General features: G+C 43.9%; 1 protein-coding gene across 1 annotated transcript; it reads right to left on the bottom strand.

Annotated features, from left to right (window-relative positions):
• Window positions 1-11053, bottom strand: GNG10 (G protein subunit gamma 10). The gene is made up of 3 exons (XM_066617220.1): window positions 10781-11053; window positions 2635-2766; window positions 1-1131 (listed from the first exon to the last, which is right to left on the bottom strand). Exons 1-2 carry the CDS (start codon window positions 10859-10861, stop codon window positions 2641-2643), a joined length of 207 nt encoding a protein of 68 aa, XP_066473317.1. The 5' UTR covers window positions 10862-11053; the 3' UTR covers window positions 1-1131; window positions 2635-2640.
• Between the last annotated feature and the right edge of the window lie 2368 nt (window positions 11054-13421).

The raw sequence follows: 13421 nt of genomic DNA, 5'->3' as shown, positions 1-13421 counted from the left end.
TTAGGGAAAGAAGTTTTATTTTTTAAGCTTCTAATATATTAATACAAACAACAGTGTGTAAACAGAACATTTTAAAAAGTAAACTGTGTTTGTGTAAAAGTGCTTGGTAAAAAAAGACCCAAAAAACAAAAGGCACCTCACCCCAGAACCAAAAACAGATTTGCTGAGGTTCCAATCATATTTCAGAGCTTGAAAATGTTTGGCCTAAGGAACTGCTGGTATTCATGCTGTGAGACGGAGCGTCCTTGTCTGTGATTATTGGCTAAATTACAGTTTAGACACTTAGAAGAAACAGTTTTCTGCAGAAGCACAACTACAGCTCTTGTGGTGAATGTGTGGTAAGAATTCCATCTGTGTTACAGATGGCATCAGCTATTTCTGTAAATTGTCACTCACTGAGTTCAAGAATAGCAAAAAAAAACAAAAAAAACAAAAACAAAAAACCCAAAGTTTTGTAAATAAAATGTCTTTCTATATGGGGCAAATGGTGAAATTCTCTTACTCAAACTGGATACAATCCAGCCACAGTTAAGCCTGTGATTTGAAAGAGAGTAATGTTTGTGCTTAAAGGTTTCATTTTCAAATGCAGTCTTAGCCTACACATATTTACTCACAAGTAAGTTCCACTATGTTCAGTAGGCATAGGATTACGGCCTGAAAGGGGCTTAAGCCTACAAATGTTCCTGGGAGTAAGCCCCACTGAATATAATAGGATTTACTTCAGAGTAGACATGCATAGGATTGTGCTGTAACTGTGGCTGGATTACACTCAGTATGAGCATCTTTGTTCAGAAACCAGAAAGCCGTAAGTAAGCAAGTACCAAGTGAGTGCCTCATTCAGGCACCAGTTAACAAGTCATTTGGTAATTTTCTTTTCTAAAATGTAAACATCTTAGAGGGATAAATGTAGAAAAGAGGCTGACTCAATTATGAATGGAAAGCCTTTTCTTTTTACAAGTATCAGCAAAAGTTCTAATTGTTTACTAAGATGACAAGCAGACTAATAAATATCTAAAGAAACTCTTTTGGCCACACAAAAGTAAGGACATAGAGAAAGTGTCTGTTGAAAAAAAAAAAAGAATGCTGCTGGGATTCCTTTCATGCTTGAAGAGAACTTTTGGATAATCTTGCCTGCAACAAGAAAAAAAAGGATTTATTAAATGGTTATCTTCCTCTCTCCTTTCACCAGTCCACTAACACTGTGTATTATACTAGACCAGGGGTGCCCAAACCCCGGCCCTGGGGCCACTTGCAGCCCTTGAGGACTCCCAATCTGGCCCTCAGGGAGTCCCTAGTCTCCAATGAGCCCCTGGCCCTCCAGAGATTTGCTGGAGCCCACGCTGGCCTGATGCAACTGCTCTCACTGTGATGACCAACTTTTTGACCTCTTGCGTAAGCTGTGGGACATGGGCTCCCTCCACTGCTTGCTGTTCACATCTGTGATGCAGCAGTGAAAGCAAAGGAAAGACTGGCCTTGCTTTGTGGAAGGCCTTTTATAGGCCTTGAGCTATTGTAAGACCTTCGTTCATTCATATAAGTTCCATCTCTAATATATTCATTTATGTAAATTTATTCAAATTTGAAAAGTAAATTAATTTTTTTTTCTCGGCCCCCAACACACTGTTAGAGAGATGATGCAGCCCTCCTGCCAAAAAGTTTGGACACCCCTGTACTAGACTATTCACAGATGTGAACAGCAATCATTCAAGGAGGTGGGTGCACTCGGGACAGACACTATTGGAGCAAGGGCCAAACCTGTGCCCTTCCCCTGATGACCAGCTATTCAGGATCAAAGATGCTCCTGTCTAGGTAGCCCCATCTTGGCTTCTATTTCTTGGTCATGCTGACACATGACAATGTAGGAAACATTTGACAGAATGTTGGGGACTGGCTTTTGAGTCTCTAGTAACACAAGATAATCTTATACAAGCGAGCACCATTTAACAACAGGGATATGGTCTCCTATCCCTGTTGTTATGTGATTAGGTCATTAAGTGAACATTCAGTCCAATCTATTGCCTTTGTGGTGTAAACAGACACTCCTTGCCAGACACTAGCTGGTTGCACAGGCTACTGGAGATAGATTGCCTCTTCTTTGCCTTAAGAGCCTCTCTGTAGTGTAAACAGACACTCTGCTCCAGGCTATGGGAGATGTAATTGCCTCATTAAGAGCATCTTTAGTGTGCTTTGACCACCGTCATATATGTGATCCATCATTAATCAAATGGTTGTTAAGCAGCGCACACCTTTATATAGACTACTAGACAGTGTCAGTAATGATGAATGATCCAATTGCCTCCTTCCACTCCTTACCATATTGGGAGGGTTTGAAAATGATATATTCTGTTATTGGGTTTTTTCCCCCATAATGCTTTATCTAAGCAGTTACTTTGTATGCCCAAATAGCACATCTAGTGAAATATTTCACTTTTTCCTTTGTGACTGGCAGTCTATCATGCCATACCACAATGTCCCCCTTTCAAAAACCTTTTGCTACATAGCAAAGGGAGCTACTGTTTGAGAAACAGAAACTCTCACATGTGCAACTATGTAGTTTTATCCCCCCCCCCCCAGAATCCTTTGGATGTTGGTCTGCGAGCTCAAGAGTGGCACCAGTTTCTTCAAGGTTCATACCTGTCTTCAGAGCAATGCGCAGGACCTAGGCTCCCGGAATGGGTTGCTTCCGGCAGGAACTCCAACAAGCAAGGCATCTTTGCAGGCATTTTGCATACAGTATTGCTGAAGCTCTGCAGCTGCCTGAGAGACCTGGACAACAGAAAGCACACACAGGAAAAATGACAGATGATTATTCCCTGATATATCTATGAGCTTCCAGGTCAGCATCTTCCCATACTTCCTCAGACTTTAAGCCACTTCTTTGATAAGAGATTCACAAAGCTCTGATGTGCTTTTCTTTTCGTGTTATTAAATATACTTAAAAACAGAAAGTACAAAAATTTAGGGGCATCCATGGAAACGGATAGCCAACACATTTAAGGCATTGTTTCTTTGTACATCACAAAATTAAGCTAGAGATTTCATGGTAATAGCATGTTGTAATGAATGGCTTAGGACTTGTTAAACACATGGTGGAGAGTTTCAGCAGTAGCAAGGTTGTCCATTTTTGTCCTAGCAGGGCGTCTGTGCCTTTAACATCTGTGAGACAACCAGCTATACAGACATAAGAAGTGGACGAGTGGTCCATTTAGCCCTGCATCTTATTTTCTGCAATGGTCAGTCAAATGCCTCCAGGAAGTTTCCAAACTAGTTATGAAGGGAACAGTCCACTCCCCCCCCCCCCCAGCACTTGGTATTCAGAAATGTATTGCCTCTCAGTATGAATGTTCCATTTATTTATCATGGTTAATAGTCACTGATAGATTGATGCAGGGTGGATTGTCCAATCAATGGATATTAAGAATGACAGCAGAAAGGAAACTCTGGGTTCAGGGACATGTGCTGGGAGATCAGTTCATTTTCCATTTGCAGTGTTTTCAAGGCCACCAGGATAAAAGCTGCTGTCATTTTCCTTCTTTCAGTTAGAAGAAGAATGATTTGTGCTACACTTTGATTTTGGGCTGTGAATTTATTTTAAGCTGTTTCAGAGTTTTCTCACGGGCTTTGAAGCGAGAACAGCTACCACCAATCCCCTGCAGCAATATGCTGGCCTGGAAATGACAGCCTTAAGAGCAAGTGTTGCCAGGGGTTGTGGGTAGCAACATGTGAAAATGAAAATGCTTAGCCTAGATGTTCCAAATGTTACAGAACAAACGGCATCTGAACGGAAGTCTGGAAGAGTCAGCAGTGATGACAAGCTCACGGCATTAAGCACACAGCGCAAACCAGCAAGGGCAGCTTTTAGTGGAGAACCAAGAATTGTCCTAACTCATATTGTGTGTGAGAGAGAGTTTTTTTAATGCACATTCTTTCATATTTGTAGTAGAAAATAACTGGGTAGGATGTTGTGCCATACTGCTTTCATTAGTCATCTGACGGACCACCAGATCCAGAAGAAGGTGGGGGGGGGGGAGAGAGGGAATAAAAACACAATCTACTCATAATAAAAGATAACTACTTATTGTATGCTCCTTTGGCCCATTACAAATTGAAATAGAACCTTTCAGGAATATTAAAGGTTTGAGTCCACTGTTTTCTGTAGGGCAAGAGGCAGTTTGCTACTCCAGTTCCTTTGCACACAGTCATCCTTTGTTACCCTGAGGCATGACCCCCCAGCACATTTTCTTGTGCAACCTCTCTCAGAATGACTGGAGATTGCTCCAAGGCACGAGCATTCTGGTGCAGCTCTCAATAAGTTTATTGGGAAAATAAGATGCTGGGTTGCACCTTGGTCTAGCTCTTCATTACCTTCTTTTCTGTCAAAATTTAGAATATAAGTTCCTCAGACCACCAACCTGTCCTTTGCCCTCACTGCTGCTATTGCTCTTGAATAGTGATTTTCAACCACTGTGCCATGGTACATTGGTGTGCTACAAACGGTCCACAGGTGTGCCACAGGAGTTTGGGGAAGGGTAATTTATTAGTAGTACCATTGGGGGATGTGAACCCCCCACCAGCAGCATGATGTGCCTTGTCAATTGTCAAAAAACTGATGGTGTGCCTTGACAATTTTAGTGTCTTGTTGGTGTGCCATCAGCAGAAAAAGGTTGACAATCACTGCTCTAGAATGTGTTGTGTATGTTCCTTTACACATAGCCTGTCTCACAAGCCAAGGAGCATCTAAAAGCCTCTTCATCCCTCCATCCCAGGATCAGAGGTCTGATCAACGACAGACCAATGACAAAGAAATTGACAGATGATTTTTCCCCTCCCAGAAAGAGCCTCTTTCCTGTCTCTCTGGTTGGCAGCATGTAGTAGACAGAGCCCATGTTGCTGCCTCTTCAGCCCTTGCACAACTCAGAATAGGGTTATGATGTTTCATTCTTCTCTCTCTCTCCCTTGCCCATGGGAGCACTCGCTGGAAGTGTGGCTTAGATGGACCTGTGCAAACCTGGCTCTACTCAGTGGAAGGCCAAGGAGCAATTTCAGGAACCCCCGGGGAGTCCTCCTGCCTCAGCATCATTGTCTCCTCAATCTGACTCAGAGTAGAAGCTGTCACTTTAGTTTAGACCAGGGGTCTCCAAACGTTTTGGCCAGAGGGCCACATCAAATATCTGGCACGGTGTTGGGGGGCCGGGAAAAAATTTAAATATAAGATTTATATAAATAAATTAGAGATGGAACTTAGATGAGTGAATAAATGAAGGAATGGGCTCATTCATTCAACCTCCCTGGCCCTTAAAACATCCTCCAGACTCAACCAGAGCATAGTTCCGGTTACGTTCGGCCAAGTGGGCCAGAGGCTTTCAGGGGACAAGAGGCTGACCATAGGCCGGATAGAAGCTCACCATGGGCCGCATCTGGCCCCCGGGCTGGGGTTTGGAGACCCCTGGTTTAGACCAACAGGCAAGATAGAACAGCTTCTACTTTGGGGCAGGTGGCAAAGTTCCTAAAGCACATACCCCAACCCAAATAAGGAGATTTAAAAACAAACAAACTTTAAGGTCTGTCTTGAGCTTGTAACACTTGAGCAAATTTTCATTTCGCTGGCCATAAACTGACAGAAGGAGACAAGAGAACAGCCTATTTTAATTTGCACATATTGCTTTACAGCCTTGCCCTGGCTGAACTTTGCACAGAGGCAAGACCAAATTATGTTAATGCAAAACAAATTCAACGCTTTGGAAACAAGGGAAGGGAGAATACAGTAGCAGGATTCTGTTGGGAAATGTGGTAGAACACAATAAAGGCTAAGACATATTCTCTCTGCCACCTTGCTGTTCTGCTTTCAGCAAGGGTGTTTTTTTATGGGCCCATCTGTGCTCTCATGCCACAGTGATTAATAAGGATCACCTATATTATTTGTAACACAGTCTCTTAAGAAAGGTCTTTCTCCCTCCTCAGTCTTATAAAGCTACAGAGGCATGAATCTGAGTGGCAGATGCTCAGCTAAGTGTTCAGAAATTACCAGGGTCATATTTCCATCATGCAAACTTTCTCTAGCCTGGGAGCATAACATAACAAAACCGCCTTCAGCAGAAAAAGAAGTGTCATTTGACTCAGAGGATTCTAGGTGTGGCTGGAGAAGGCTTCTGCCCCCTTGCTCTCAGGTATAGAACTTTTGGTTGGAGTCTTTCACAAAGTGGCCTGTAGATTTACAGATACTCTCTTGTAGCTAACCACACCATGACAAGTGAAGTATTATGTACAGCCCCTCTGTGCCTTTAATGACTGTAAGGTCATGCACTGCTGAAAGCAGGAGTGTCATGGAGAGGAAGCAGGACAATCTCCACTCTCAGGTTTTTCAGGCCACACACTATGACTTCTCAGGATCACAAAAGACCCAACCCTATCCAATTTTCCAGCACTGATGCAGCCTTGCCAATGGGGTTTGTGCTGCATCCTGCAGTTGGGAAGCAGTTACAGAGGCATCCTCAAGGTAAGGGAACATTTGTCCCCTTACTTTGGGGCTGCAACGGTGCTAGAATGTTGGATAGGATTGGGACCTTATATCTCTGGTTGTATGGATTAAAAAAGTAACTAGTCCAAGAGTCTCTCTCTCTCTCTCTCTCTCTCTCTCTCTCTCTCTCTGTGTGTAAGAATCTCAAATGTATCCAAGCCCATCTCAGAACCAAGGGAACAAGGGAAGGAAGCACACCAAATTTGAACACATCAAACTTGTAATGGTGGCCTTGGTTGAGGGCCAATCTAAATGAGCGAGGAAGTCCATGATGATCAAATGACCTGTGGTTGGTGCTAGTTTTCTACTATTCAAAGCAGCTGCTTCAGGGTGGCGATAGTGGAGTGATAGGGGGGGGAGCTAGAGCAGTGCTGGAGAAGATGTTTAACTTTTCCCCTTGTGTCATTTTCCCAATCTAACGTACCCCTCTGAAGTGGCTCTTTGCCCCATAATGCAAAACATGTAAGTACCAAGTTTTCTCTTGTGGGGTACATGGCACCTTGGGGAGGGGAATAAGGATTTGATCAAGAAAAGATAGGGAGGAAAGGTTCAACATTCTCTCCCCAAGCACCAATCCTTCATCATTCAAGGATTATGGGTGAAACCGTGGGTGCTTTGAACAAAACATGAAGCAAATCAGGAAAGAAGCCCTAACAAGCAGGAGAATGGATCGCAGATCTCTCAGCACCTTGCCTTCTTTGGGCCCCAAAGTCTCCCATAGCGAAGGAAATCAAAAGCCTTTTTTCTATGGTAGCTCCAATGGCTATAAATAATCTATAAATGAGGTTATAAATAATCTCTCTGATAAGTATAAAAAAAATGGCAGGTAGCTGTGTTGGTCCATTGGGAAAAAAAGTTAAAAGCCACAATCTGACATTCTCTCTCAATCTTCTCTACAAAATGGAACTAACCCACCTCACAAAGGTGCGGTGAGACAAAGATAGTAGACACTATACAGGACATTGCAGAGGAAACATTCTATACTTTTTATTTGTCCAGCAAGTTCAATGTACATAGATGTCTACAAAGAAGCATGAACACTGACAGGTTCCTGCCCCATAGAGCTTATAGTTTACCCTTTGACAATGGGAAGACTATAACAAAAGATGGGGGAAAGATAGGAGAGGCAAGAGTTAAGAAGGAAGGAATGTGAGCGAATGGATAATTCATGATAATGAACAACATATAAATAATTAATAACCATGAGACAGCTGACATCACATCCCAGCTCCACTCAGCTGTACAAATGCCAGCAGGGAAAGCACCATAAGCACCCGGTAATTGCACTTTCCCAGGGGTCAATTTTAATACAATCTTCTTTGTTTTACTGTCAGGTCAATTCACAGCTGAGTTAGTGACATCTCCGGGTCTCCTAGGCATGGTGATCAGAGTGGAAGTCACCAAAATACACACTGCTTGTACATGACAACTTCTGCATGTAGCAACAGAGATTGAGCTCAGCAATAGACACAACTAACAACATCAGGAGGTGCTTTCATGTAGATCAAGGCAGGTACTTTGCAGTAGAAGATCCACTTGGCCAGGTGGACATCCAAATCCTCAGTACTGGTGGCAGTGGTAGAATCCAAAGTGCCATCAGGAATGGATGGCAGCCCAGTGAGGGGCCCACTGCAAGGCTTCATCCTGAGATCTCCAGCAACCTGATGCTGGCACTAAACAGGGATTTGCCATAATGTTATGTTTTGCCTGCTTGAAACAGCTAGTAGCAACACATCTTCAGGTCTCAGCAGACCTGGTGGGGGGAAGGCAGAGGCAGTTTTATGATGTGCAGCAGCAGCAGTTAGGGGGCTATATAGCATCAAATGGTTGTATATAAATTAACATACTAAAGACAACATAGTAGTTGATCAGTAGAGAGTAAGCCAGTATGATGATGTGGTTAGAATGTTGGGAAGCCATGGGTTGGCATTCCCACTCCACCCTAAAGCTCACTGGGTGGCCTCGGGCCAGTCACTACCTCTCAGCCTAACCTACCTTACAGGGCTGTTGCAAAGATGAAGAGGGGTAAGCTCTGACTGTATACTTAAGAACATAATTAGCCCTGCTGGATCAGGCCAAAGGACCATCTAGTCCAGCTTCCTGTATCTCACAGTGGCCCACCAGATGCCTCAGGGGGCACAGAAGACAACAAGAGACCTGCATCCTGGTGCCCTCCCTTGCACCTGACATTTTGAGGTAGCCTATTTCTAAATTCAAGAGATTGCACATACCCATCATGGCCTGTAACCCGTGATGGACTTTTTCTCCAGAAATTTGTCCAATCCCCTTTCAAAGACATCTAGGTCAGATGCCATCACCACATCCTGTGGCAAGGAGTTCCACAGATGAATTACATGCTAGATAAAGAAATATTTTCTTTTTCTGTCCTAATTCTCCCAGCACTCCGTTTTAGTGGATATCCCCTAGTTCTGGTGTTGTGTGAGAGGGAAAAGAACATTCCTCTATCCACTCTACCCATCCCCATACTGCCTCAGGTACCTCCAAGGAAAAGTGGCATATAAAAGTTAGTAATAATAAGACTCATAATAAACCCATGAAAAGCTTGGTTAAAAAGCTAGAGTGGAGTGATATAAACATATATTGGTTTGATCCATGATCATCTATCATCAGGCACAGGTGATGCCTCAATGTGCAGACCACAATTGACAGGCAGTGCCAGTTAAAGAAACAATACAGGGTTAGATTGACTAATGGTGTGATCCAACATCATAAGGGTGCATCATGTATATGTTCAAAGGGACAGAACCTGCATAGAAGTGCAAACTAAAAGTACATTCCATGGAGTCTAAAGGGGTTTACTCCTTAGTAAGTGTGCATAGGCTTGAGCTGCAGGTTATTTTTCTGCTCTTATATTCTTACAATTGAAAACAAAGCCAGCAACAGTGAAAGCTAAAAAGCCAACTGGGATTGCAGAAAGTTAAATGCCCAATTATTCCCTAGCAGCAAACTTGCTTCTAATTACAATTACCTTCTTCTCAAATTAACTTTATGTCACTGATGAGCTTGCCCAGTTGGGCACTGTCTTTCTTCCTGTCTTTTTTTTTTTAATTATTACTGTGATCATTTTCATCAGAAGGTCTTCACGACGCTTGCAAGCCTATTTTGCTTTTTGCAATTCCACCATAGAGCTGGCCTACAAAAAAAGAAAAAAAGGAGGCTCTACCAAATGTGCAAATCAATTTACACCAAGGCCATCACTCCTGTTACAAAACAATGCAGGTCTCTCTTCCATGATCACAAATTAGGGGGCGCTATGCAGCTCATCCCCACCATCCAAAAAAGCTCCTCCTGGGGAACAAAGGCGCGTTTCAAGAGCGGATACAGTGGCAGCCAAAGTCTCAGCCCCAGTGAGTGCTTTCCAAGGCCAGGGCTGCTAGAAAATAAAGGAAAAAGGCCAAGCCGTCTAAAGAGGGAGACTTGATCAGTAAAGTGCTGGCGAACTGGTGTCCAAAGCTTGTCCCGGTCTGGCACGGGCAGCTCTCATGCATTCTCTCCAGGGTGTCCAAATGTCACAACCACTATAGAGGACAAGGCACCCCAAAATGTAGGACATCCGAGAAAAATGTAGGGCATGACAAAATAAAAGGTAAAAATACTCGTCTGTTGATTTCATGTGGTTATTTTAAACACTATATTATTATATTTAAAACTAGATTATGCATAATTGATTCCATATAATTTATTGATTACAAGAAGGCTGTGCGCTGCCCGCTCACAGGGAAAAGGAGGACATCTCGATTCTTTTCCAGGACATGAGTCCAAAAAGAGGGCAAGCCCTGGAAAAAATGGGACACCTGGTCACCCTGTCCCTCTTATTCTACTCGATCATGCCCAGGCAGCTAAGGAGACCAGGGGTTGGCCGACCAGCGATGACCCATCACGGATTCCTCCAAAAGCATAGTGCCATGTGGCGTGCAGTGTGTGTGTGTGTGTGTGTCTGTGTTTCATCAGATTCCTGGAACAGGAGAAAGTCTGGATGTTCCTGGAAAGTCTGGCTGCCTATGTGGCTCCTGGGTTTATGCCGCCCATCCCATTGCCAGCTCCTACCAAGAAGTCCAATGCGTGCCCTCGCCTATGCCTAGGCGAGGTGCCTGCCCATCGATCTGTACGAGGACAAAGGAAGGCTTGGGAACGCAAGTCCTTGGCGTAGGAGGACAAAGCGGGCGAGCCCCCTCTGCTCACTACGGGGAGCCCCCGCCGGTTTGTCCTGGTCCTCCTTTCCCCGGCCCACGCCCGACTCACCCGGATCCTTTCCACGCCGGCCTCCAGTTTCAGCTGCTCCACCAGGCGTTGCATGGTGCTGAGGCTGGAGTTGGAAGACATGCTGAGAGCTGGCGGGCTCTGCCTGCTGCTGCGCGACTCCGGAGCGGTGGACGAAGCTCTCCTCGCTCCCGGTGCAGGAACTGAGCTCAAAGAGGGAGGAGGCAGCGCCCAAGCTCCCCCCACAAGGCGAGCGGCCAGCTGGCGGCGAGGGGAGCGCAGGCAGCCCCGGCACCAGCAAGCGGGCCAGGAAAGGCCGCGCCTGAGCCTGGGCTGGGGATGTTGTCCCACTGTCCTCAGGATCCCTGGAAACCATGCCCAAATCCAGCCTAATCACCAAAGCCCCCCATTCCTGGGAACGCTGATTGAAAAAGCCTTTTCTGCCCAACGTTGCATATACGCAACAGGGATCAAATGTGTACACCTGGGGGCTGGGCAGAGATGGGTTAAATCTGTAGCCTGGAGGCATCTGCGTGAAAGAGCAGAGGTTTGGCAGAGGCTGCTGGGTCCTGATGGGCTGCTGACTCCTCACCCTGGCAATCCACCTGAAACCCAAATGTAACCCACGGATACGCACAATAAAAACACTTGGCACTGGAATGGCATTTTCTGGGGAATCCAAGTGGTGGTCCTCAGTCATCACCGCTGAAGGATTCCTCCTTCCAAGTAAATGCAAAATGGAAACCTTGAAAAACAAATGTGTTTTCTTGATCTTGTCATTTTGCACTAGAACAGTGTTTCTCAAACTGTGGGTCTGGACCCACTAGGTCCAATATTTTATTATTATATTAGACTTGATGCTACCATGGCATGGGACTGCACTGGGAAAATGTGACAGATCTGTACTTTTAACAGGCTACTCTGTATATGCTTTTAACAATGATAGTCAATAGGACTTACTCCTGGGTAAGCATGGATAGGATTGCAGCCTAGGATTGTAACAAATTTTCCTGCTCGACATTGCTTCAAGTCATGACATCACTTCCGGTGGGTCCTGACAGATTCTCATTCTAAAAAGTGGGTCCCAGTGCTAAAAGTTTGAGAACCACTGCACTAGATGACTAGAACACAGGAACATAATGGGTTTTTCTATACAGCTCTAATCACTTTCCTGTGTCTTCAGTTTTGATACATTTCCAGCCTCCCTCCAATTAAAAAAACTTTAAAAATGTTTAAAGGTTATTTTTGGGGGGTGGGTGGGTGGAACTGGATACTAGAAAAGAAGCAGATGGCTCTCAGGCTTCTCCTGTAACCAGTTGTATAAATTCTTTGACAATCTAGCAATGAGCCACTAAGACCTGGGCATCATATATATTCCTTCCATACACCATTACAAGGAAGTGGAATGGAAAACAGGTGGACTGGAAACTGGTGAGAGGAACAATAGAACACAACCCCAGTACTGAACTACTAAATGTGTTTGAGATACAAGTAAAATACATTCAGAATTAAAGGATAACAAGTGCAACCTACAACAAACCATTGCAGCATTTTCCAAGCAAGTTAAGTGACAGGCATCTTGTTTGGAATGACTGCTGTTGAGAACTTCAGGGAGATGGTAACAGACTTTTCTCACTCCCTTGCGACTTTTCTCCTGCTGTACAGTATAATGCTAGAGACTCAGGTTTGAGGAAGGGTACTATTCCTGAAAATTAACCCTTTATTGCTACATAATGAAATATGGTGATGGACAATAGGAAAAACTACCCTTATCACTTAAAACCCAGTCCTATATAGTGCAGGGAATTTTTTTAAAACATAACATCATGCATCCAATGCCCCCTTTCCAGATATATACTATAACCTGTGACAAGCCTGAGCAGACCAGTTGCTTCTCTCCCCTTAGGCCTTTATTTTCCTCTGCTTTTTCTTTTAAACTGATACCTGAATATTCTGTGCAGATTGGTAGCTCTATGTCCTCAACATTCATAAAGTCCTGGAAGTTCACAGAGCTGTTGCAGGGGTTTTTAAGTTTTCCTTTAATTCTTTCAAAGTCTATATCCTTTTGCATAGTTAGCAAGCCCTGCAAGTATATAAACCATCTAAATGCACAATATGGAAAGATTTGATTTGAAGGATACCCAAGACAGAGCACCCACTGTCTGTAGAGCAAATAGGGAGAAGTAACTTCTCTATATGGAAATCTCTGTAGGAAGGAACACATGCATCTGTTTTATTGTGGCATGAGTTCCTCTTGTCCCAGCTGAGATAAGGCTTAGAAAGACATGCATGTCCACTTCCCAACACATATACTTCAGGCAAGAACAAACATGGCAAACATGGAACAAACATTGAAGTGATACACACAAAATTATATTGTGTGCTAGGTACACTGTTATTCTCAAATTTTGAGATTTTTTTTATATAGCTCCAAAACATGAGATGAGTGGCAATTCAAGGACAGGAAAAACAGCAGCCAAGATATTATTTCTGAAGCTACATCATTCTGCCTTGTCCTATTCTGTGCTGCTTATCAGATTTCCAAGTGCGGCCTCCTGTTGTCAATGCACATTGATTGCTTTTCTTCACCAACCTTCACCTTCACTAACCTCTGGTTAGTGTCACAGAACATTTGAGTCTATTTCTAGGTACACTTAAGACAGTGTTTCTCAAACTGTGAGTT

Source organism: Tiliqua scincoides, chromosome 2, assembly GCF_035046505.1.
Source record: "Tiliqua scincoides isolate rTilSci1 chromosome 2, rTilSci1.hap2, whole genome shotgun sequence".
Lineage (NCBI taxonomy): Eukaryota > Metazoa > Chordata > Lepidosauria > Squamata > Scincidae > Tiliqua > Tiliqua scincoides.
Note: the sequence above shows the minus strand (reverse complement) of the source record. Positions and strands in the feature narration are given on the sequence as shown.